The 26,795-nt window shown below is 49.7% G+C and overlaps 1 protein-coding gene across 3 annotated transcripts in view; it reads right to left on the bottom strand.

Moving 5' to 3' along the window:
- KCNIP1 (potassium voltage-gated channel interacting protein 1) overlaps positions 1-26,795 on the bottom strand; it is a 370,998-nt gene that overhangs the window by 198,898 nt on the left and 145,305 nt on the right. For 2 of the 3 annotated variants that reach the window (XM_027084324.1, XM_027084321.1), the window contains exon 1: positions 25,886-26,460. The exons of the other annotated variant lie outside the window; for it this stretch is intronic. In XM_027084324.1, the coding sequence (XP_026940125.1) occupies positions 25,886-25,946 (61 nt within the window). In that variant the 5' untranslated portion in view covers positions 25,947-26,460. Of the gene's footprint in view, positions 1-25,885; positions 26,461-26,795 lie in introns of those variants that run through there. 3 annotated transcript variants of the gene reach the window in all.

The raw sequence follows: 26,795 nt of genomic DNA on the forward strand, positions 1-26,795 counted from the left end.
CTATAAGCCAAGAAGAATTTTTAATATGAAGTACTGATCTCTAAGATTCAGGTCAGTCTAAGGGCTAGAAAGAAGGAAGGTCAAGGAAGACTTCCTAGAGGAGGTGACCCAGGAACTGGGTTTTGAAGATCGTGGAGGAGTTGGCCAGATGGATAAGAATGGCAGTGGTGATGACGTTCCAGGTTCGGGAATTGCCTGTGCACAGGCTTGGCAGAGAGAAAGGGCTGTCCTGCTTAGGGAGTTGAGAGTGGCCTGAGGCCAGGTGACCATTGGAAATAGTGTGAGCTGGGTCTGGAAAGATGTGGGGCCAGGACTTGATGATTTCAGAGGCCGTGTGGCTGCTTCAAGGGCCTGTTCCCCCTGGGTTGGGGTACTGGGGCTCCTGCAGTGCCTCACACATTTTGGCCTGCCCTCGATTGAGTCAGAGGTAAAAATAGCAAACCACATTCCTCTCATGTTGCACTGTGGGGTAAAGGAACCTATCCTGTTTCTTCAACAAAGCAAATTATTAAAATGTCCTCATTAGGAGCAGGAATGGTATAACAAAGCATGCTAATTACGAGATCTGAAACTCCCAGTGTCATAGAACTGATATTACCAAAGACAGGAATAATTGTTAGTGGTGGACTTGCCAGAGGAGGACTTGATCTTATTTCATGAAACTGAAGTCGGTATGTATGTAATGTGCAAAGTTTTGCCTGAGGCCACCTGAACCTCACCACCTCACTGGTGATCCTCAGACTACCAGCTTCAACAAAACCCGGGGTAGCTAGGCATTGGGAGCACAGGATTCTAGGTCCCCGCCCAGACCTCCAGAATCAGAATTTGCATTTTAACAACACTCCCAGGGGATCTGTGTGCACAAAAGTTTGAAAAGACTAAGGTAGAAGGCAAAAGCTTCCAAAGACCCGTCAGCATAACAATTCCCCTCTTTAATCTTCTACAGATACTGCCTTGTCCTCGCCTGATTCTACACATCGTCTAGGGCTCATGCTGCCTTCACACAGGGTCAAGTCTTAAACCCACACACTCTGTCCTACGAGGATGCACCTATCAGGTAAGGCTCTTGGTTGCAAACTACAGTATCCACTCTAGTTGGTTTACACAGAGAAAGAAGTTATTAGAAGATATTTGGGAATTCAGAGAATCTCCAAGAGGGTCAAGGTGTTAGGTTTGGAAGCCACCCTACCTGGAACAATGTTCAAGCCCTCTCTAGGAGAGACGCCACCCACATTCCCATTGCTCGGTATAGGCACCGTGGCCACACTAGGAACTGGACACCAGAACATCCCTACCACTGCCTCTACAAAGCTGTTTGCCTCTGCTGCCACCCTCGCCAAAAATGGAGTCCATACTTCCTTAGGTGAACCTCTTCCAAATAAAGCCTCATGTGGGTCCCTCTGCTATCTTAGCCCTAGATGCAAGGGCAGTGGAAAGTCTGAGTGTGAGTTCCCACCTTGGGGAGGGAGAATTTCTAATGTCAGGAATTTTCCAAACATAGGGAAAGTGTTCAATAGATCCTGGGATGCCAAGAACTGTTGAAGGGCCAATCTTGTGGGCAGCTGTCTAGGTATGAGAGGCAGAGGGTATGAAAGCGTCAGGCAGCCCCATCCTTGTCCTTGAAACCCAGCTACACGATATGCTATTCTTCGGGCAAGTCATTTCCTCAACTTGAGCCCCAATTTCCTCACCTACAAAATGAGAAGAGCAGCATTGTTGGGAGGATTAAAAGGAGCAGTTTGCAAAGCCCCTAATGTAGTACCTGACACATATGCTATCATTAACATAATACTCACAGTTGTGAGATCATCACCACCAATAATACTCCTATCCTGGAGTCCTGGCAACCATCTGTGCTTTGATTCTATTTATGTTGCCATCTAAACAATCAACCAATATCTCATGAGCAACGAGCACCTACGTGTGCCGGGCACTGTACTAGGTGCTGGAATGGTAAATGAGAGATACGGTCCCTGCTTGCCAAGAGCTGGCCATCCAGGAGAAATAAATACACCCACAGCATTCTGCAATGGGCTGGTGACCACGGTGGCGTAGAAAGCATTAATCCCCAAGAAAACTATTCAGATGAGACAATATTCAAGGATCGGTTTGGCGGGAATTCCCTGGTGGTCCAGTAGTAAAGAATCCGCCTTCCAATGCAGGGGAGGCGGATTAGATCCCTGGTCGGGAAACTAAGATCCCACATGCCGTGGGGCAACTAAGCTGGTGCGCCACAACTACTGAGCTCGTGTGCCTCAATGAGAGAGCCTGCGTGCCGCAAACTACAGAGCCCACGTGTTCTGAAGTCTGCACGCCACAACTAGTGAGAAGCCCGAGTGCCACAACGAAGACCCAACGCAGCCAAAAAAATAAAGAAAATAAATAAATAAATAATTTTAAAAAATATAGACTTAAAAAAAAAAGATAGGCTTGGCAAGGGAGTAAGGATGGGAAGGAAGGCATTTAAAGTCTAGAGATCAACATGAACAAAGGCATAGAAGGGGAGAGCTGTGAGGCAATTTGGGGTAAGACTCTCTATGCCCTGGTGACTAAGAGTCTGCACTCTGCAGTCAGACTATCTAATGTGGGTTCAAATCCCAACTCTGCCATTTATAAGCTCTAACCCTGGGCAACTTTGGTATTCTACCCTGTAAGTTTATGGTTTGCCATCTGTCAAATGGGAATAATGATAACAGAACCAATCTCAGAAGCTCCTAAGAAGATGAATGTTCAACAGTAATCACAGTGCCTAACATGAAGCAGGTGTCCAGCAAATGCAAGAGAGAATGATTTATGATTATTCAGGCTGGAGGTTAGAGTGAGTAGTGCCTTGGTGTGAGATCAGTCCTTGCCAGAAACCTTGCATCCTTTAACAAGGTAGCAACATCTTTTGCTTCCACCAGCCCAGCGGCCATTCCTCTTCTTCTAGGATGAGCTCCTGGGTTTTCCCACTCCTCCTCCAAGTACAGTCCACTTGGTTGTTAAGGCAGAATTGTCCTTCCTCCTAGATCCTGGCCAATCAGAGTGCAGTGTGTGGCCAATGTAGGCCAATGAGAGCCAGCCCTGGGATTTTCCTGGAACTACTGAGGAGAAGCTCTTTCCCAGTGGGGTTGCTAAGCTGGCAGATCGCGAGTCTGGGGCTGCTGGTGGCTGCTCTCAGAACCCCAAAGCTAGAGCTCTCTTGAGAATGAAGCCAAAAGAAAGGAGAGCAGACCTGAGAAATGGAAATCCACAGACTCCTGTTGACACTGTCTTTGAGTACCTGGATTCAGCTGTGACTGAAGTTTACCCTACCCTGGCCTTCTTATTACATGAACCAGCAAGTCCTTATTTTCTTCTTAAAGAGTAAGAGTTGGCTTTCTGTTGTTTGGAACTGAAAAGGTCCTGACTAATGCAGATGGGACGCCCACTCACCCTTCATTCTGCAAATGGGCCATGGGCCCATCTTTGAGGCTAACAATTGTCTCCTATTCAATAACTGCTAGCTCTGCTGAATTGTTGAAGGGAGGCCAGTGGGTTCCATTCTCAGATTCAGAGCATCACCTTGTCTGGAATGACATTCCCCGCGTGCATGTGCATTCAGAGGCGGTATCAGCACACAACCCTGCACGAAGTCTCCTCCTTTCCAAGTGAAAAATAACCTCAAGTCCTTTTAGACCCTTGGATTTCTCTGATTGGGTGTCCACGACCCTGTGATATCTTGAGGTCCCAGAATGAGTCGCAGATTTCCTGCCAATACGCAGAGAGAGGGGGGAATAGAGGGTAAGGGGCCCGATTTACTCTGACATCCCACAAAGGCCTCTGCTCTCCAAATAAGCCTGGCTCTTGCTGCATCAGCAACATTACGCCCTTGGACATGTGTTTCCAACTATGTTGCAGATTCCTTAGGAAGACCGACTACATTTTCTGAACTCCTGCTGTGCCCCAGGCGCTAGACATAACACTTCTCATGAATTCCTCATGCCAGCTGTGCAGGATGGCCCATTCTACAGATAAGGAAGGCCATCCAGCTAGCAAATGCCACGGTGGAACTGAAGGCTGGTCTGCAGCTCTTTGCACAAGCCCATATGGTGCTGGGAAGGTCTAACAGGCCTTCGAAACAGCTATCCAGCTACCCAGAGACCACTTGTAGCTCACTCCTGAAAAAAGGGCCTGCCGACTGCAACAGGGTACTGGGAGAGGTGAAGGGCCAGGTAGCGGGGTGAGAGGGGGTGAGGGGTTGCCAGGGAGCCACTGCAGCCTCTGGTTCCAGAGCAGCTGGGAGGCTGAGTCAGAGCAGCCTGGGTGGGATTGGCTGCTGAGACACAGGTTCCCCCCGGGGGCAGGCCCCGGGCAGAATTTCTCATGCAGTCAATCCTTAAAACTCCAAGGTGAGCTCCGGAAGCCTTCCCAAATCCTCCAGCTCACAAATACCACTGCAGCATGCCCTCTCCCTGATGTGCAGTGAAAGATAACAAAAGTAAAATGACCCCTTTAGAACCACTGCGTTTCTATAAATACAGGGCGATAATCATTTTTGAAACTATTAAAATAAATTTTGCCCCCCAAACAAATACTGTGTGGCATTAGATTACATCATTATTCTCAAAACAAACGTGTTTTATTTATTTATTTAATGCTTTCACTGTTACCAGGAACCCAAAGACAGACAGAAGAAAATGAAGTTGTCTTAAGATGTGCGTGCTGGGGGAGGGTATGTGAGCGTGTAAGCACGTGTGCAAACCTCCAGCTCAGTGACCCTCCCTCACCTTCAGGCCTCCAAGGAGCACCCTTCAAGTGTGTACCTTTGCAAAATAACTAGTGACCACCTGCTGTGGGTCTTCGGGTCATTCCTGAATAGTTTGAAAGGCCAGACTCATATGCCTGGCTCTGCGTCAGCTCTGAGCTGCTGAGTTTGACGTGTGGCCTCACGCTGGGTCCTCAGAACCTTCATAGCCCCATTTCATGGGTTATGAGCTCACTGAGGTTCTAAGGAGGAAAATGACTTTTCCAAAGGACTACAGAAGCCACAGGGCCACGATCAGAATTTTCCCCCAGGTCTTCCTGATGCCATGCCCATGTGTTTTTTTCCTGGGCCAGCACCCCTGCCTCCTCAGTTTAATTCAGCTCTGCAAACATTCATTCATTCAGTTGCCTCAAATCTCCTTTGTAACAGGACAGAATATTAGCAAATAACTGAGTGAACACGTCGCTTTATTTACCTCCTGCCATATGTCAGGCACTGTAAGTTGAAGACACCTTGAACTCAGACCTTCAGGCTTCATGGCCTGGAGCTTCATACTGGGCTCCTGGTGAGCAATGGTGTCCTGGAGCCTGGAGAAGGGTCACCTAAGCCCGCTTTGGGATGGAGGAGAGACACGGGAAGGCTTCCTGGAGGAGGTGATGTCTATACCAAGCCCCAGAGGATAGGAAGTAGGTAGTCAGATGAAGGGTGTGGGTGCAAGGCTGGGCGGAGGTGTCCCAAACAGTGAGGATGGGATGAAAGCAGCTGACACTGTCTCAGTCTTCCCCTCCCACATGTCACTACCTGGGTTTCACTGGTGACTCTCCAATTCCAGCAAATGTGCAAGGCCCAGAAGGACAGATCTCCAATTGGAGGGGCATGATCTGGGTGCAGCACACACTCGATATGCAGGAGAATGAATGAATCTCTCCACACCCACCCCCCGACCCAGACCGTGTCCCTCGACTGCATGGACCTCCCTTCAGAAATGGGCTACCGTGTAGAGTTGATGACGACCCAAAAAAAAAACAACTGACTTTTACTGAGAGTGTGCTGTGGGTCAGGCCCTGTGCTAAGCACTGCAGACTTGGTACCAGCTTCATAGTCACAACTGACTTTTACAAAAGAGGAAACTGGGTCCCAAGAATGTGACATGAGCTCCGCAAGGTCACACAGCTGGAAGGTGGAAGAGCCGGGTTTTGAACCCAGCTGCAGGAGAAAGTGCCTGATGATCCAGGGCAGATCGTGGGCGCTAGTACTGGGAGACTCGGCAGGGCTGAGCCGGGGCCTGGCGCCTGGGAGAAATTCCAAGGGTGGTTGTGAGACGGAATTGCGTGGAGTACAGAGTCACCCCAGGAGAGCAGCCTGGTCAGCTCTGGCATTTCTGGGCTGTGGCCTCGTTCCCCTGGGGATTGGCAGAGATGAGGCTGTGCAGGGGTGAGGCTTCTGAACATGGGACAGAAACTAACCTTCACCCCTTGTTGAGGGGGACGTCAGACACGATGACTGGAATTACTCCCTTCACCAGGCGGACCCTGGGGAGTCAGACGGCTCCCTCCACCCTCCCCTCCCTCCCACCCCAGGAGAAGCATTCAGAGCACTCCTGCCTCTGCTTAGTTGCCTAGGAAAGGGGCTTGTCACCACGTTTGGCTGGCACTGCGATACTGCAGTCTGAGTCAGAGACACATGGCAGGAAAGGTCAAGGCTCCCAAATTAACTCAAGGAAAAACTGCCGATCGGCAAAGAGCTATGTAGGGTTTTCACGGAGGTCTTCCTTCCTCCGCATTCCAGGAAGGGAATGCACGTTGATGGCATGCCAAGAAGGGCACACTCCAGACACTGGAGCGCTTGGTTATTCCCTCGTTAGACTTTGTTAAGTCTCAGGCACCACCTGTGGGCTTTATCCTCACAACACCCCTATGGGGTATTTGAATCCCCCATTTCACAGAAGAGCAAAAACAGGCTCAGGGAGGTTAAGCCACTTGCCCAAGGACATCCAACTGGTAAGTGCTGGAGCCGGGTTAGGACCCAGGCAGTTGGCAAAGTGTGGGCTCAGCCCCTCAGAGACCAGAGACAGGGACAGGCCCACGGATGCAGCCGTTTCCCAAGCCCAGGCACACAGCAGGGACCCAGTAAATGGGTCACCTCAGACTGAGCCCAGGGCCTCACTAAGACTATAATGTCTCAGACAAAGTTCCCCAGGCCTGGCACCTGCCCCCTCATTTCATTCAATCTGGAACAAAACCAAGTTGCATGTTTTTCCTCCCCGGCCCCAACCCACTTCTCAGAGGCAGGGGTTTTGTAGGAGTGACAGCCCTCTCATGCCTGGTGAGCCCTTGGAGAACTCAGAGCACGTGACCATCTAGAGGGAAGCCGTCCGACTCCACACTTGGCGGGCTGGGCCTCGGAAGAGAGAGCTCCAGGCTGGGGTTCAGGAGTCAGGCTTCTGGGGTGGAGAGGGGTAGGGCCCTTCTCCTCTCAGGACCTCAGTTTCTCCCTCTAAAATGAAAAGGTGGACGAGTTCAAACCTGTTTTTTCTTTTTCGATTTGCCGTTTTGTGAGTATCCACCTCGGGACCTGCAGCAAACCTTCGATAAAAGAGCTACTGTGTACTAATTCGGTTGAGTGCTTTACATGAATTATTTCATTGAATCCTCCCAACAATCCCACGGGGTAGGTTCTTTTGTTACTGTTATCTGTACATTGTAGATGGGAAGAAAGAACAACAGTGGGGTCAAGTGACTTGCCCAAGGTCACCCAGCTAGCAGGTGATGGAGTCAAGATTCAAACCAGAGTCCAGCTTCAGAGCCAGGAGCATTCACCCTTCCATCCTTCCATTCCACACTTACATTTTCAGGCAGCGCAAGGTCACGTTTGAGGAACTAGGGGAAGGGCACAGTGGCATCCTATAGGGGTGGTTGTCATGAGGGTGGCAGGTGGGGGTCTGGTCTGGGAGGATGGAGTGTTGTCGTCCGAGAAGAGAATATGGCTGAGCAGCAGATCGGGATAAGAGGAGTGGAGCTCAGTGTGGGGCGTGATGAGTGGCAGGAGACATCCGAAGGATGATTCCCGGCATGCCAAGTCCTAGCCCTGCCAGCTGGGATTCTCAGGAGGCCAAAAAGAGGACCCTCTTCTTTAAAACTCGGCCCTGAGAAGCAGCGATCGGTCACAGTCCCAAAACCCTGCCTCTCCGCTCTGGCACCAGCCCAGGATTCTCCAGCAGGCTCTGAATCGTGTAATTATCCATGCAATAATTATGCCTGGCAGAAGGCGTCAGCTTTCCTGGGGGAGGGCTTCCCAGAGCATTGCCTAGCAATCCAATCACCATCAGCCTGCTCCGAGAATGCTCGCCACAGCCCGACTCCCTTCCTCTGAGCGCAGTTCCTGGCCCGGGGGGAGACCTCCTGTGCAGGAGCAGGTGGGCGCCTGTCAGTCTGACGGGGGCACCTGTCAGTATCACTTGGTTTGGCTTCCTGGATGTACGCAGCCCCATCTCTTGACTACTGCCACCCAGCAAGCTTCCACCGTCTCCCACGGCCCTATTTATGATCCAGAGGGGGAGAAAAAATCTATCAACTAGGAGCAAGCAACTAATCAGTTTATTCGGTTGCCTCAGGTCTTCTGATGTAATTATAATTCCTTCTGAGGCACCGGTGTCAGGCTCGTTTCAACAACCACTGCAGACACGATCATCAAAGCACCGGGATTCCTTTGTTCCAAATCCTGTACAGATGGGGCTCACAAGGTATGCTTTGGAGGGAAAACTAAGCATGTTTTTAAAATTTTTTTTTTCTCTCATCTCCTCTCCTTCCTGTCTCCTTCCATACAGAGATCAGGGAGAAGCTGCCAGAATGTCCCACGTGCAGCTGGAAACAGACCCAGGCCGACGGGGCTGTGAATGTGGCTCTCATGTGCTCACGGGCCAGCGAAAGATGCCTCGTGATGAGGCAGGAGTGGTGCCCAGGAGAGGCTGCTGGCTGCTTCCCAGAGACCTCACAAGGTGGCCTTTACTTTGGTGAACTCCCCAGCCCCTGGCCCCCAGCCTTGGAGGTTCGGAAATCTGCTTTTGCTGGCACGCCCAGAAGGGACCCATCTGTCAGGAGAACACTCCCATTAACCCAGATCATGAGACCAAAATATAAACCACACTGAGAAAAGGAACTGCCGTGCAAAGCAGGACTGCTGAAGCTGTCGTGACCTGTGCTGTCTCTCCCTAGAGGCAGAGCTGCCTGGGAAGGCGTGTTATAATAATACTAAAGTTTCCTGATGAACCTAGAATCATCTGGGGTGCTAGCTGAACCACTAGAAGGTTTAATAGCATCAGACTCTGACTGTTTGCTGCATCCTTTCCCCAGGAGGGAGACAGTTGACCCTAGGATCACACAGATGATCTGCCCTTTTTTATGCTAAAGAGGACCCAACAGCATCTGGACTCAGACTCCTTCCCCAGGTAGGACCCTTACCCAGCTGATTGGGTGCCCATCCCTGAACTGCTGTCTGTGGCAGGCCTGGCTGTGGTCTTCACACTACCTCCATCTCAGCTTCCCCAAGAGTATAAACTTGCTGTGGAGCCAACCAGCGACCGCATTTTCTGCCTCCTTCCCCTACCCCACCTCCCCACCACATCTGGCTGGGGTTAGGCGCAAACTCCCCCGGTGAAATCCGTGTATAAGTGATGTCTGTCATGGCTGGGTCACAGTGGTTAAGAAGCAGTGTGTTATCTCTACCCCCTTCACCTAGGATGTAAAGGAGGCCCTAGGGTTGGTGGAGTGACAAGACAGAAGGAAGCTGGATCCCTGAGTGACCACATGGAAGAAGGCTACTAGCTCACCAGGAACACCCACATTGAACAGCTATATGAATGATAAATAAAAGGCTGTGTTAAGCCATTGAAATATCGGGGTCTATTTGTTATAGCAGGTAGCATTACTCTAAAGAATACATTTTTCTATTCTAGGCCTGCATCCCTGAGAATACAGTCATCAGCCAATGGAGTGTTAAATCTTCTGAAACTTCAAATTCATACCCAACCACCATCTCTTGTATCTAAAGGTGGCTGATGGTGCGTGCTGTGCATGGATTTGCTTTCCCAAATTCTAACTTGATTCCCACCTGCCATCCTTCCCAGATACGAGCTGATGTTACTTGCAGATCCCAAGCCACAGGCATGACATGGCCAATGGGATTCTGAAAGTATAGAGATTTGTACATATACAGCAACACACAAATGACTGGAATGGTCTTTCAGCCTGGAAGAAGAGTTTAAATGCGCGCGCGCGTGCACACACACACACACACACACACGCACGCACAGAAATGCACTCACAGGAGCAGAATGGAGACAGAGCAGAGAGATAGCCTGGGCTGTACAGAGGGAGCAGAAAATGTGAACTTGATCAGAACTGCGATGCAAATAAATTTCAACTATCTCCATGTCAACTGTCATCAATTGGTAGTGACTGCTTGGAATGCTGTGTTAAGAAGGATTCTGAGTCACATTCTGGCTCAGAAGGAAAAAGTACTATGATGGATGATCAATTTCTGCCATGGGTAGTAGATAAGGGAATGATCGCACATACCAGGAACCATCATACTAGTGCTAGGGACTAAGATTGTGGTTGCAGAGAAGCCTATATTTATGAAGTCTATAGCCCAGAACTCACTGGGTCAAACCATAACAACCAAAACCACTGTTAACCCTCAAATGAGTGCCTTTTACGAGGCAGGTGTTTTATGTACACCTTTTCAGTTAATCCTTACAACAACCTTGGAGGGAGCTATTAGCCCTATTTTACAGAAGACAGATCTGAGGTTCAGAGAGAGTAGATGACTTACCCAAGATCACACAGCTCAAGAGAGACAGAGCCAGGTTCTAGACAAGAAGTGCCTGGCTGTTAAGTGTGTGCATTTCACCATTACATGGAACGCTCTGTGCATTCCGTGGGGTCTGGATTAAGAGGAACAATATATGTCAGTCTTTTCGTCTGACTGCTGCCCACTGACATGAGAGCAACGGTGGCGGGAGAAGGGCTTGTCTCCCAGGCAGCTCAGATGGAAGTTGTGTGAAGACCAAATTGGTTTCGGGTTTGAGCTTCTGACAGCCTTTCTGTCTCTTGAGCTAGTTTACTGCTGTTCCAAAGTTTTGGAAGAAGGCCAAGAAAGGCAGGAAGGGAAGGAGAGAAGGGATGGGAGACTTTTATGTTGTCAGTTCCAATGATGTGCGAGCTACCAGGGAGAGATCACAGAGCTCGCAGCCAGGAGAAATGGGATTAGTCTTGCGTCGATTTGAGCTCCCACAGAAGCAGCTTTCCTGAGCCTCAACTTCCTCAAGTGTCAAATGGAGCTAATGCCAGGTAGTAGGTGTAAAGTCTCTGAGCGATGGCACTACAGAGACCTAAGGGACAGATGGGCCTGGGTTCAACGCTGTCCCTGCACTTTGGCCTTCGGCCTTGGGCAAGTCAGTTCTCTCTGAGCTTCAGTTTTCACACTTCTAAAATAGAAATAGTAACAGTATCTACCTCAAAGGATTGTGTGACAATTAAATGAGATAATTTAGGGGACGTACCCAGCCCGGTGTCCGATGTCCCATTCAAGGTAGCACCCTTTACCTCTCTCTACACAAATGCACGTGCACCAAACACCCTTTAAAGAGTCACTGGGTGATATGAGACGTCTGGGGAAGGGCGGGAGCCTGCCTCAGTTTCCATCCTTTCCAGATGGCACTCGGTGCTTTGTAACCTTGAATAGATTCAGCCTAGCTTCTGTCCATCCCTCTATCCCCTCACTCGGTGTCTTCGCTTGGGTTCTCCTTTCTACCTGGATTCCCATACACACCTTTGAACAACAATAACAGTCGCAACGGTAAAAATGCCAACAGTGAATGAATTCTCTCTGCATCGAGTGCTTTCTGTGGGTAGGCAGCCTACTATTGATACCTACACTCTACATGTTTACATTTTCTTCCATACTCTTATGACCCCACTCCCTCCCTTCATCCCCTTCTTGATTGTGTTCCAGGGTTTTAGGGGACGATAAATCAACTCCATAACAGATGAGGCTGCAGGCAGCTCTAATCCCAAAACCACTTTGGTCTTTCCATTACCTCCTGTCCTGAGCTGCCTGGGAGACAAATCCTCATCCTTAGCTCCATTTACACTTGATTTTTCATACTCTTCTAAGGAGCTGATGTGGTCGGTATTATCAACCTCACTGGACACACAAAGAAACTAAGGTTCACCTAGTAACTTACCTCGAGTCACACAGCCAATAAGAGGTAAGCCTGGGATTTAAATCTAAGACTATTTGGTCTTCAAATTGAATTCCTTATTTGACAGAATAGTACCCGGTCCCCAGTGCTGACAGGTTATCCTCATTTTTCTAAACAACCCCACCAACAATATGTGATCCATTCAGGGGACCCCCTCAGGCTCCGAGTTCCAGGACCAGAGGATTCAAGGTGAATGCAAGCCATAAAGGTTCCACCAAAGAGGGACACACAAAATCTCTGCTCTATCGTTATTCATCACCTATTATATTAATCGCTCCATTAGTGACAGGAATAATCAATGCTACCAATATCAAGAACCATTACCATGCATTGAGCCCTTACTATGTGCCACATACCTAAAAGCCACAAGAACCCTACAAGGTCGGCATGTGATTATTCCTTTTCCAAGATGAGCAGAGACCCTACAGGTGACTCTAACTTGCCCAGGGTAAAAGGTGGGCTATGGAGATACTGGACTTGAAGCCACTTCCATAATCCCTCCCTCCGGGGGTGGGGGGAGGGATTGCTGCCAAGAAGAACTTTTCTAGAAGCAGAATGTGCCTCTCCTTCTTACTACACAAAAAACGGGGGCTGAGGAGGAAGCATGGACCCTTCAGAAGCAGCTGGTGGGAGATGCCATTTTCTCCACTGTTGCTTGTATTCAGAAGTCAGTGCAGAATCAGGGCAGAACGTGGTTGGGCCAGGCTGACCTCCAGGGCTCCCCCCGCCCCCGGGCAGTCTTCCCAGCTTGCCAGGTAAGAAGGGCTGCTGCAGTAACCACCCTGGTCCTGGCGTGAGTGCAGGTACATTCTGGTGTTCTGGGGAGCTGCCTGATCACCCCACATACCTTTGGAGATGGGACATTTAACCGATGAGTTCATCTAAGAGCACAGCCTCATCCTGCAATTTTATTCTTGCCTTCCACAAATATTTATCAAAGACTGACTATGTACCAGGCATGGCAATGTGCTCCATGCTGGGAAGGCAAGTGTCGAGAAGGTGGCTTATATGAAAAGCATTCTGAAAGTACCAACCACGAATAAGAGTAGAAGTGTAGAGGCATGGGCTGAATTGTCTTATTCATTCCTATTGTTAACAAATATATCTGGGGGAATTCAAATTCTGGGGGTTAGAAATCTTTCTGTGCAGTCTAGTCAAGGAAGATAGTTTGGACAAAGGGAATGACAGCCTCAAATCCACCTGTGCTACTACCTCCATCAGCACCGTTAAATTACTACCACCAGTACCACCATCATCCTGCCACCAACACTACTACTCACACCACTATATCACCACCACCACCATTGCCAACATCCCCCCTGCCATTATCACCACCACCACTAATACCACCCCTCACCACACTGCCACGAGAGCACTCCTATCACTAACACCACTAACACCACTAATCCCACTACTCATACCCTATCCTCATTATCCCTACTCTAATCATCATTATCACCATTAAGATCATCATGCTCCAGCATCACCATAAATACCACCTATCATCAGTACCACTACTTCCATTAATACCACCAGTCCCCAATATCATCGGTCACCAACACCTCTGCCATCATCAACATTATCACTACCACTTATAATATCGTCCCTTATGACTATCATCATTGCCACCACCAACACCGACACCACCACCATCATCACCACCACCATCATCAAGATCATTACTACCACGGTGACCATTATCACCATCTACATATTGATACCCACATTTATACATTGCCTTACAGTTTGCCACATACATGCACATTGTCTCACTTAATCCCCATGACAATCCAATGAGTTGACATCATGATAGTTATTATTTAACAGATGAAGAAACTGACATGCAGAGATGGGTTAAGCAATTTTCTTCAACCACACAGCTCATAAGGGGAGTTAGACTGGCCTCTGGTTCTGTTTTACTCAACACCCCACACCTGTTCTTTCCTCCATCAACTCTAAGTAAGCAGTTATGGAATGGCCCCCAATGCTCTATGTTTTTGCACTAAACCACAGTCTTTGACGTTCAGATACTGTGGATAGGCACAGGGGGTGGTGTCAGAGTTATGTCCAAGTTTCTTTGCCACACTGATCCCAATTAGGGAATCCCACGTCCTCCTGCATCTCTGTGAAATGTCAGTTCAAGTCACCAAGTACCACTCGTGGGCTCAGAACTGTGTCGAGCTTCTCGGAGGAGCTCAGAAGGGCAGAAAGAGAAGTTCCGGTCGGTTGTTGAGGAAAATGTACTCTTACTGGAGAGTGATGCATGTTTACAGGGAGTGATTATAGAGCAATTCAAGGCGATCAACTGCTAAATCATGCAGGACAAACAGTGAGTGCATTGGGAGGGTGGGGGGAGCGAAGGCGGGCGGAAGTGATCCCTGGGAGGCTTTTGGGGAACAGGGTAGGGTGAGAAGGGACAGTCCTGATCCCCACTTCCTTTGTTCTGTGCTCGTCCTTGCTCTCTATCACCTGCCAGGACCCTTTCCTCCACCTCAATAAAGGTGGACAGCCTGACTCCGGTCTCTGCCTCCATTCTCTTCCCTCCCTTTTCTCATAACAGCCTTTCCAGTGACATCCTCCAAGTCACAAACGTGCCAAGCATCACTGTCATTGTTTATTCCTTCTCCTTTCTTGCTGTCTGCTTCACTGACGTTCTCACGCTATTCCTTCCGCCTAGAACTTCACCACCTACATTCCTGCCTGGGCCAAGCCCTAGCTCTGTTATCAACCTCAAACGCCACCTCTTTCGGCCTTCCTCTCTCACTCTCCAGCCCTGCCCCTCAGGAGGAGATGCTCTTTCCCTCCCCGGAAGCCCCACAGCATAACACAAGCATGCAGGTGCTGGAATCAAACCCTCCGGGTTCACATCCTGGCTTGGCCACTTATGAGAGATGAGACATTGGACATTTCCTTCCTCATGCCTCAGTTCTTCAGTTTCCTTATCTGTAAAGGGTCAAGTAACAGTGCTGACTTCCTCATGATGCTATAAGATTTACACAAAAACCAAGCTGCTGAAGTGTCTGGCACGTAGTCGGAGCTCTATAGATTTGGGTTAATATTATTATTATTGTCCCGGTGTGAAGCTCCTTGAGGGCAAAGGCAGTGTCCTACATCACTCTTATCTCCTTCTGGCAGCTTCTCCTTCAGGGGAAGTAGGTGGGAGCCTGACGTGGCTCCCGGACAGGCTGCACGATGTGGACCAACGTGCAGAGGGGTGGCTCAGGCAGGTCAGGAAGACCCAGGATAGTAGCACAAGGCAGGGACACATGCAGTAGGCAGCAGGGAGTGAAGGGTGACCCTGAAAAAGTTAGGACAGGATTCAATACTCAGTCTCTAGTCCCAGGCCTTCCCACCCATCCTTATAGTGCACCCTGGGGACATATCAAATAAGCAGGGTGCTTCTAGGAAATGAGTGGAGCTGTATTTGGAGTCGGTCAGAGCTGGTGTGAATCCTGGTTCTTCTACCAGCCACCTGGAGGGACTTAGACAAGTCACTTCCTGCCAAGTCTCAGTTTTCCCATCTATAAAATGGCGGGATGAATGCCTACCTCTCATAGTAGGAGAGTTCACTTGCTAGATGGGGATAATTATAGTATATACCCCATAGGGTTGCTGTGAGAGTTAAATTAGTTTAACGTATCAAAAGTACTTGGAATAGTACTTGGTACAAAGTGTTACACATGTCATTTCTTTTTACTACTGCTCTTCTTATAAAAGCTTTAAAAATATTGTTATATTTGTCAACACCTTGCAGAGTGCCTGGCACACAATAGGTGCTCAATACAGATGAGTTTTTTCTTTTTTCTGTCTGGTTCCAACTCTGAGGCTGACGTACCCAACAGGCACATTCAAGAGATGCTTAAAGCACCAGCAAAGTAGAGGCATCAAAACTTGTGAAAAAACCTGTTTTGAAAGTATATTTCAAAAAATGATCCAAAAAGTTATCATGGGAAAAATCTGAATTTTATTTCATTTCTTTAGACTTATCTTACTGTTTCTGTTTCGAATTATCTAAGTAGCAAATGGTGAGGCAGTTGGTGGTGGGGACACAGTCTTTTAGCCTTTGGGCCTTCAGGGCTTAAGAGTCTAATCGAGCCCAGTGTCAGCACTAAGAAAGGGAAGGAAGAGAGCGGGGAAGACTCTCTAAGAGACCCTGCTGATTGTGCAATTTGACCATTTGACCGTCTGGGAGAGTCTTACAAGGAGTCCCAGGGATGGAGAGAAAGTGCAGCCTCCATCACATGAATGCTAATACACTGGCTTCCCAAAGGCAGCTGGGCGCCCTGTGGCCTCCAGAGCCCACTCCTGGCCGCCAGCCGAGCCCTCCTCTTCTTCTGGTTCCACGGTCGGATGGGTGAGGAGGCCAGGGGCTGTCATTTCCTGTCTCTAAAAGCTCGGGAGCAGCCACAGTTGTTCAACCTCTTCTTGGGGGTCAGAGGCCTGCTTGCCCTGGATGTGCCCTCAGGCCGGAGGAGGTAACTTGGAATCAGACATGCTTCAAATTCTTGCTCTCTAATACTGGATGATCATAGAACCTCCCTGAGCCTCAGTTTCCCAATTTGCAAAATGAGGATAACAAAACATCCATCATGGGACTACTACAGAAACGAAAGAAGATTCGGCACGCAGAAGGCTCTGGGACGTGGCAGGCCTTCAAAAGTTAGAATTCCTCCTCTTCAAGCAATGCTTCCCCATCTCTCGAATTTCTACCCTATACAAGCCTATTTACCCTGGAGGAGTCCTGATTAATTGCTTAGTGCAGAAAGCTTCCTACCATAACTAGGATGGCTCGTTTGTTTTCCAACAGAGACATCCTACTAGGCCCCCTGGAAAAGGTATTTGACTTTCACGCTTGAGGCCCTTCCTTTGTCCATTAGATTCCTATTAACTTCTGTCAAGTCTTTTGGCTTCAAATCCCACACAAAGGCTTTTGCTCAGAATCCAGGCGGCCAGCCTACCCTGCCATACTGAGCATTGTCAATGAAAACCCTTGTGGAGAGATGTCAGTAGTTCACACCAGTCTGTCCTGCACCCTGTCCTGGCCTATGGTCTTGGAAGCCAACTAGATGAAGACCTAGAATGTCCCCTTGTCACACCTTCAGGTAGCATAGATCTTGGAGGTAAAGCTAAGGTGATGGCTGGTAGAAGCAAGGTTCAGGATCTCACTTGGCTGGAATAACATTTTAAATTAGCAAATGAAAACTTAATGGGCATACGTGGTCCCACCCTTCTGTTTCATTTAAGGAAAAAAAAGAAAAAAGGATCAACTGCAGAAACGCCGATCTGGGGAAATCTGACTTCCTGGCAATTCATATAAAAACAAGCAGTGCTGGGGAAGCCTGGGGTTCAGATCGCAGGGCTGACGCTCAAGCTGTGTGACTGTGGGCAGACCGCTCACCTTCTCTGGACTTGTTTGGTTATCCTAAAATGATACTTAAACCAGAAGGCTTCAAAGGTCCCTGCCAGTTTGATATATAATCCTATAATTACATATATACATATATATCAATATATACACACACATGCGCACTATACTCTGTGCTCTAAGTCAATGTTTCTCCAACTGCAGTGGGCATCCAAGCCACCAGGAGAGCTTGTAAAAATGCAAGAGTCAGTAGGGGCCTGAGACTCTGCATTCCTAATAAGCTCCCAGGTGATGCAGAGGTTGCTGGTGTGAGGACCACACTTTGAGTGGCATGGCTCCAAACAACAGTAACTTGCCTCTAATTCACCCTTGCTATGTTCTGACCACAGTATCTTACATGCATTATTGCATTTAATTCTCATAACGACCTTGGAGGTAATTACCATCAATATCTTAATTCTCTAGATGTGGAAACGAAAGTTCACAGAGGCAAGGGGACCTGCCTGAGGTCACATAGCTAATAAGTTGCACAGCTAGGTTTTGAATCCAGGTCTGTCTAATCAAGAGCATGTGTCTGGGGGCTTCCCTGGTGGCGCAGTGGTTGAGAGTCCGCCTGCCAATGCAGGGGACACGGGTTCATGCCCCGGTCCGGGAAGATCCCACATGCCGCGGAGCAGCTGGGCCCATGAGCCATGGCCGCTGAGGCTGCGCTTCCGGAGCCTGTGCTCCGCAACGGGAGAGGCTACAGCAGTGAGAGGCCCGCGTACCGCAAAAAAAAAAAAAAAAAAAGAAAAACAAAAAAAAAGAGCATGTGCCTGTACCTGCTATACCACATATATATGTGTAATACAGATTTAGGCCAATGTGTGGCTAAGGACGGGAAGGGAACTAATGAGAAAGCAAATACACCAGCAAGTTCTTGCGTTCGTTTCCTTTGCAGGGATGACCACTCATCCACCCACTGACCCCTCCCTGCCTCTCTGGACCCTGTGAAAACACAGACTGATTCTGGGGTCCGATTCTGATGGTTTGAAATTCTAACAGCCTTGGAGGTACTTAAGCGCTCCATCCTTCTCTGACAGGCAACGATGGCTGTAACAAAGGGAGAAGAATTTACTTCACAGAAATGATTAGCACAGAGGAGAGATGTTTAATCCTATTAATGAATTTGCTAATTGACCTTCTGCCCCCAATCATTTCATATTCAGGCTTTTGGAGTGTCAGATTAAATGGAAACAGATCCAGGGGCTGTTGGAGATGGGGTGAAAAGCATTTTGCTCAAGGCCTGCAGATGGCTCAGTAGTTCCATATGCTAATGAGGTGCTTTGTCTATCCCTGGATGCCTTCTCCCCCGTCTCCACACACCCTGTTCTTCCTCGAGGGGAGGCCAGGAGGGGAGGAGGCTGGTGAGGTTAAAAGCTCAGGCTCTGGGATCAGCCGGAACCAGATCCTGCTATCCGTACGCCGTGAGACTCTGGGCAAAGCACTGCCCTTCTTGGAACCTCAGTTTCTTCATCTGCAAAATGGAAACTGTAGTAGGGTCTGTTCTCCAGGGCTGGGAGGAGGTTAATCAAATAACACAGGAAAAGGGCAGAGCAAGGCGCCTGGCACAGAGCGAGGCCAGGTCAACGTTAGCTATTACTATTATTATTATCCCTGCTGATGACCCCTGTTCTCCTATCTCACCGTTGGGAATTTCGTCATCATCTGAAACTGACGGCTTCCCACAGAAGTCACTGGAGAAACTGCTTGGGATTCCAGTGGCCATAGTTATGATGGCTCTGGGGCCCACGGGGTGGACTCAGAGGCCACAGCTCGAAGGCACAGAGATCACCAAGGACCACCAACGTCCATCAGCGTGCAGACTGATCATGCAGTCACAGTGCAGACGGAGCGACAGAGGAGGAAGGGACCTGCCCTGAGATGGGACAAAAGGCAGCAGCAAAGCCACTACTGCCCCGAGCTGCTGGAATCATCTCACCTTCTGTGAACCACTGTGCTCACCACCTCCTGGGCCCCTCCCACAGCCCTAGGGAGATAAGGGAGACACCATCATTGCCCTCATCTTAGAGAGGAGGAAACGGAGGCTCAGAGAGGTTCAGCTAAGAAGTCACGGAGTCGGAGTTTGAACCCAAGTCTCTTACTTTAACCCAGTGGTCCTAACCATTGCACACCCTATTCCTAACTCTCTGGTTTGACTGTAGCTCCCACTGCCACCCCCCATCCCCCAACTGCCCCAGTGAAGCTTTCAGTTTGGCCTGGAATAAGAAGAATTAATCCAATGCTCTGCTCCCACGGCTACTCTAGTGATAGCCCAACTGATCACAGCTACTCTCTAAAGGTGACCTATTTAAAACACTACCTGGAGGGAGGGGAAGCATTTAAAGGTAAGTCAAATTGTCTGAAAGTCTCAGAACTCTCTCAGTCTCTCTCTCTCTCTCTCTCTCTCTCTCTCTCTCTCTCACACACACACACACACACACACACACACAGAGTATCTCTCTCTCTCTCTCTCTCTTTCTCTCCCCCCGCCCCCCAATACTGCTCGGCTTCTGCCTGATGAATGGGAACATCAGCTCCAGGGCCATTATGCAGAACTTTGCAGCACTTCTCCCCATGAGCGGACCGGATTTCTCATCTGCGAGGCCGCATTCTTGCACTCCTTGGAGCCATCAGGGACTCACAACCTGGTCTATCCGTCCTTATCTCCATGCAGACAACATCCATCAGCAACAGGCCTTGACAGAGGCCCTGAAATAAGACTCATTCCCTGAGAGCTAGTCAGAGAGACGAATGCGTAAATCCATAATCACATGTTGTTCGGGACTGTAGCCAAGGGAAGGAGCAACAGCTGTAGGGGAGCAGGGGAGGGAGAAATGTGCTCTGCCCACAAGAGCTTGGGAGGAGGTGACATTGAATGAGGTCTTGAAGGGTGTGTAGGAGTTCACCTTGGGAGGTGGAAGTGGAGGGAGAGTGGGGAAGCCAAGGGGGATCTTGGGTAGAAACATCAGGGAAGCAAAGTTAAAGGACACTTACGGGATTACTTAGTGAACAAATAACTGAGTGGACAGATACACAGATTCTTGATCTCACCTAGACAAGACAAAGGGGAACCTGAAATACAAGGGAGGGCATTGAGGGTCGGTCCTCACTTTAGTTTTTTGAATGAATCAACAAAAGAGTGAGAGCCTAGAGATACTTTTCCATCTTCCCACCTTCCCCAAGGTACAGATATCCAAAAAATTACCAGAACTCTTCTTGACTGAACTTATAATTTTCAGCTCTTCATGAAGCACTTGTTATAAGTTTACTATTAATTATCTGTACCGGGGCCTCCTGTACCACTGACTCCTTCCACGTTCCACGGTGGGGGGCTTAGATCCAGGATTTGGGTAGCATGACTATCCATGCTCTTCATGCAAAGACAGCCTCCTATCATAGCCTTTCTGGGACTTCATTAACCATTCATTAATTTATGGATTCATTTACTCACTCATGCACTCACTTCTTCAACCATTCCTTCTGTCATTCATCTGCTTCCTCATTCATTCACTCATTTATTTATCCCCTCATTCATTCAATCATTCATTCTTTCACTCACTTGCTAATGTATGTATTCACTTGCTCATTTGTACATTTACAAACCATTTATTGAGCAAAACCCTTCCAGGCATATAAGGAAGTCCAAGACACGATCCTTTTCCAGGGACCAGGCCAAAAAAAACCTCAAACAGTAGTCCTTTCACTTCCATCTTTCAGTCTTTACCATCTCCCTCTCCCCATTCGCTTTGAGCTTCCTTGACTTTCTTCTGGGATAAAGGGACCAGAACTGTGCCCGGCACTGGGTATGGTCTCCCTGTCCTTTTGTGACTCTCAGGGGGGCTGGGGAGCAGGAACGCTGTTCTCAGCACTTCCCTGCTTAATAGTAAACAGACTCAGTACATTCTGTGGACAAAGCCAATTCAAAGCCAGCAGACCAAAGAAAAGAATTTATTCCAGGCAGAGGGCTGGTAACTGAAATTCCAGTGGGAAGCTAACTTTTGCTTCAGGGTGGGCAATTCCAGGAAATAACAGAAAGTGGCCAAGCAGTCCATTATTTATAAGTTCCTCCAGAAAAGATTTATGGCGTACCTACTATGTGCAAGGAACCAAGCTGGGGACTATGAAGGATGATTCAGAGCAGCTCCCCTGAGAAGCTGATGCTCTAGGGATGGGGTGAGGGGTTAACACCTCCATCAATTGCCTAATTCAAAGCATGACTTGAAAGTCATGAGAATGTACACCTTAAAAGATTAAGGAATTTAGATGGGAGAAGTTGCTTCCTTCCAGGGCTTGGGGGAGCCTTCCTGAATGTGGAAATAGCTGAGTGAGGTCTTGGAATGTGGGTAGAATTTTAACTATTAGACAAGGCAGTGGGGGGAAGGGTAACACAGAGTTAAAAGGATGGATAAAGATGCAGAAATGGGTAATGCTCAGGCATGGACACCTCTGTAAATCAGTATTCCTCTTTTAGACATAAGAACACTGACATTTCCAAGGTGAAATGACTTGCCAAAGGTCCCTTGAGCCCAGGACAGTGTGACGGCGGGGCTACTGCTTCTCTACGCCTGGCTGCCTCCCACTGGTCTCCCAGATTTTTCCTGGGAGAATATGCTGGGAGAACATGCTGCCCGGAGCAATAACCCCCAAACCTGGCCTCATCAGGAATATTGTGCTTCCATCAGGTCTCTAAGGTCCCAAGATGCTCACTGGTCTAGGAGTGAGGGGACCAGTCCCATATTTGTCTTTAACTTGCCATGTAGCCTTGGAAAAAGCATCTAAAAGCTGTGCGATTTTGTTGGCTCATCTATTGAATGAACACTCTGGAGATCCCAAGCTCAGTCCTTCCTGAAGGTTCTGAATGCTTTCCCTCGGTCACGGCAGATGGATAACCCAGCCACCCCTGCAAAGTAGGCTTATTTGCTTATAGGCAAATTTCCATTGAGATGCCCTTGGGCTAGTGACGTTCTCCCTAAATTCTCTCGCCCCCTGCCCCTCACAGAGGCCCAGCCACTGCACCTGCGTGATCCTCATCTGATCACCCCTGATATCCCGACCCTTTAAGCCCAGAGCCGTGTCCTTCGTATGATAAACACATACAAAACTGTTGGAGCCAGAAACCCTACCCGGGACTGGGATGCAGAGGCTGAGTCTCTGAGGCAGGACTTTTCTCATTCTTACTTAACGACAAACAAAGGTCCCAAACGGAGAGAAGGATAGGAAATGAATTTGAAACTTTCTTATTCAGTGACATAGCTCTTAAATTACTTTAGATTTCTGTGGCCTTCCGGAAGCTCTCCCTGAACACCCAGGTTGGGCTAGGCATGTCCCTCGCCACTAAATCATGTGGAGCTTTATATGTATGTGATTCCAAATTATATTTTCAAAACATGCAGGGTATTTGTTAAACAAGATACAATGTTTTCAGAACCAGCCACAAAGCAGAGGTCAGCAGGGGCTGCAGCAACAGGACCAGCATCTGAGCACGTGAGGTTTGGGTCCTAGTTTCCTGGACACGGCAGAAGGAACGCTCCAGAACTGAGCTGTGAGGATTCCAACAGGCGTGGACTACTTCCAGGATGGCTTACTCTAGGCATTTGGAAGCCCTAAACACTAGAGCCATAAATTGAATAGTAGTTAAAATTTGCTGACTACTTATGTAGCAGAGCTCGTGCTAAGCATTTGATTTGCATTATTCCTGAAATCCACACAGCACAACAGCTATTTTAAGATGGTAACTACTACTGTCCCTGTTTTCCAGTTGAGGAAAATAAGGCTTAGTCACGCAGCTAGTAAGTGGTAGAGCCTGGATTTGAACCCAGCAGGGAGACCGATTCCCGAGTTGAAAATCTCCACCACTCTCTTCTGACTGTTTGCAATTAGCTCTGAGGCTGGTGTCTCAGACATCATAGTGGCAGCTCTGGTAAGAGCATCAGCAACAGAAATCTTCAAATTTGAGAACTGGATGGAACCTGAGAAAATGTCTAATGTAACTTCCGCCTTTTACAAAGGTGAAACCTAGGTCTCCATGGGGCAAGGAACCTGACCAAGAAGGGATCCCTGATCACTAGCCTTTCCAGCCAGTTTCCAAGCCCTGAAGAAAGGGTCTTCTGCTGACCAGCACTCCACTGAGCTAGACAGGAAGATAAGACTCTGCTCCAGGATAAAGGCCTGGGGGGGGGGGGGGGGATGTACGTAGCTGGAGCCCTGGACAATTCCAGCCAGTGTGGTGTGGCTGTGTGCAGATGGGGCTGACCAGACACCCCAGGCTCGGGGCAGCTTGTCATGGCAGCCCATCTACTAGCCCTGGACCCGCAATGAGCTTCAAACAAGTGTTGTTGGGACAGTTAAGTGAGAATGCGCAGATAAAGCACCTGGCACTGTGTCAGGCACACAGTAGGGGCTCGCTGAATGCTGTGCCCCCTCCTCTCTTTTCTTAGACTCCTAGGAGAGAGAAGCAAAGAGCTCTGGCCTCTTGGAATCCTTTGGGAATCCATCTGGGGTGATCTGCAGTTTTGTGTAGGAAAAGGGAATGGTAGACAGTAACGTCTGAGCAATGTCTCAGCTCATAATCTTTGCCCAACCCTAAGTGAGGAACTCCACATCCATCGTTCAGTTGATCTTGGCATCTTTCAGCAATCTCCTCTGGGTCCCTGGTAGCTGCAGCCGACACAGTAGATGAGGCAGGGTCGTCCCTCTCTCCACTCCCTCCACACCCTGTTTCCTGCCAGGAGATAGTATCCTGTCCATTTTATGGATAAGAAACTGAGGCTTAGACAGGTGAAAGGATCTGCCTGAGGTCACGTAAGGAAGGAGCGATGGAGCTGAGATTTGAACCCAGAATCTGTTGGACTCTAGGGTCCAAGATCTTTCTGTGACACCTAGCTGCCTCCCAGGAGTGCCACAGGCATTGAAAATATATTAAAACAAATCCCTGAGTTTCTTATCCCCACAGTCCCCTGGCCTCTGGGACCTCATGGTGGTCAGATGGTGGGGAAGGAGACCAGGATTTGCGCTGAACGTTGTCCCCAGTCAAGCAGTATCTGAGGATCCGTGAGAAGTGGGGCTGTTAATGTCAAGGTCCTGGGCCAAGGCTTGCAGACCTGTCCTGCCTAGGACTGGTAAAACGGCACCCAGTCTCTTCCCTGCCAGGAGGATGTACAATGCAGCTGGACAAATGGGTCGAAGCCTCTTCCCATGTTCTAGGCTCTGAATGCCAACCCAGCTTCATCACCTGAGATCTTCACCCAGAGATCCTATTCCTCAGTATTCAGCCAGCCTGATGCCTCTGGGGACTGGGCCAGATGTCGAGATCCCACAAAGACAAGTTATTCATGGGGAGCTATCTCTGCGATGCAGACTTTCCTACTGAATCAGGAAAGACCAACCAAGTCTTGAGAGTGGACTCATTGTGCACCCTGGGGTCCACCATTATCCTCCCGCTGATCTAATCACTAGCCAGCATAAGGGGTAGGAACTGTAGCCTCACCTGTCACCAGAACCTGGGCTCCAACGGCAGAACTTAAAGGTTTAACTGTCAGGTTACTTAAAATCCTTCTACCACTCACAGTAGTATTTGAGCATAAAAACCAAACAAACCAAACCCATCATATTCTTTTTCCTAACTGCATCCAGTGTCTTTATTCCAACAACCAACTTTCAAACAGCTGGATAGGAGGCCTGCACAGTCCACCGCGGTGCAACACGTTTCCCCCAACTTCACATGGACCCGTTTCATGACTGTCCCGCTGGTGAGATTGGGCTTATCTCAGCCGAAGTGCAGGCAGGAGGGACCCAGGGATATTATGCTTTCTAATCCCTGATGTCAGCTCACCTCTTCACCAGACCTTGACAGTGCTCTCAGCTCTCAGGCGGCTCCCAGAGCACGGCAGCACCCTCGTGTGATGCCCTGGCTCCCAACTCCCTAAAGCCACCAGGACACGAGCCCTGAGAGTTTTATCACCTGCCAGCAGCTGATTCCTTTTGGCTTGCAGAAAGCACTCTCTCCCTGATGATGGACCCCCAGGTCTGCACAGCATCGCTGCTGGGGGTGGGGGTGGGGGGCAGTGAGTGAATACGTGAGCACCCTCGCTGGATGCCCACAGTCGCACAAACACCAACGGTCATGGGAACGGGAAGAGCTGCCCAACATGTACACTCAGACAATGTCGTCCCCACCTCCCACCTGTGAATTTGTCTCTGCCTTCTGTGCCTAGAGATCCCTCCAGGAGTAGGGTCCTGGCACCTGGTGCCCCGGAGAGGTTCCGCGGCCCCTGAGGCCGCAGCCCACTCTGGGTCCCTCCTCTGCCAGCTCACGGGTATTCACACCAATCCTCCCGCCGGTTTCTTACTCCTTTGGTTACAGGAACCTGAACCCACTCCTCATGGGGAGGGGGGTCCGGGCCAAGGGGGGCAGGAGGCACACCCCAACCCAGCACCGAGCACCCCCAAACCCAGGCAGGGGAACAAAAGGAAGAAGGAGGTGGCTTACCTTTCGAGGGTCGTCTTTGTTTGGTTTGCAGAGACGAGAAGGTGCCCATGACGGCCCCCATGGCAGCGAAGACTTGTGTGCGACTTGGGACCTCGGGCCCTGCCCCTCCCCTCCACTGGAAGGAAATCAGTGTGGCTCTTCTACTCCGAATTGGAGGAGGTAAAAAAAAAGCCCCCCGCAGCTCGCCGCAGCTTGGTATTCAGCGAGCGTGGGGCTGGGGCGCTGGGAGCCTTTTCTATCCTTCTTCAGCCCCGCACATGCACTGACTCACAGAGCTAGCCGTTCCTGGCGAGCCTTCGGACCCGGGCCCTGCCGCTTCCCTCGCCGAGGACCGAGAACGATGCCCCGAAGCCTGCCTGGCGCTGGACACCGGGCCGGTGTGCCCGCCCGGCCGAGGCTCCTGAGCCAGCGCCGCGTGCGCTGCGGGAGCCGCGCTTGCCCGCCCCTCCTGCCGCACGCTCGGCTCCCCTCCCGGCGCTCGGGCTGGGTCTCGGGGGGCCGAGTACCAATCATGAATGAACAGAGCGGGGACGACGTGGAGCGGAGCCGCGCGCGCCTGCCTGCCTGCCTGCCGCGCTCGAGGCGAGTCTGAGGCGCGCGGAGAGCGGCCGGCGGGTAACCCCGGGGGGGCGGGGCGGGGCCGGGGCGCACGAGGGGCGCGGGGTGCGGACGCCTGGCCGATGGGTGGGGCTCAGGGGGCAGCAGACTGCTTCTCGGGAGAACACGTGTGTGTGTGTGTGTGTGTGTGTGTGTGTGTGTGTGTGTGTGTCCCTGCGTGGGGTGCGTTGTTTCATTTGACTTCAAGGGAAATCTTTATGGGGTGGGGCAAAGTCTGCTCCACCCACGGGATGGGATGTCTTAGGAGGAAGGTGCCCTCCTGCTCCTCCGGCGCCAGGGCCACCTTTGAATG

This window comes from Aethalodelphis obliquidens, unplaced genomic scaffold, assembly GCF_003676395.1.
Source record: "Aethalodelphis obliquidens isolate GAN/ISIS:26980383/991018 unplaced genomic scaffold, ASM367639v1 scaffold52, whole genome shotgun sequence".
Classification (NCBI taxonomy): domain Eukaryota; kingdom Metazoa; phylum Chordata; class Mammalia; order Artiodactyla; family Delphinidae; genus Aethalodelphis; species Aethalodelphis obliquidens.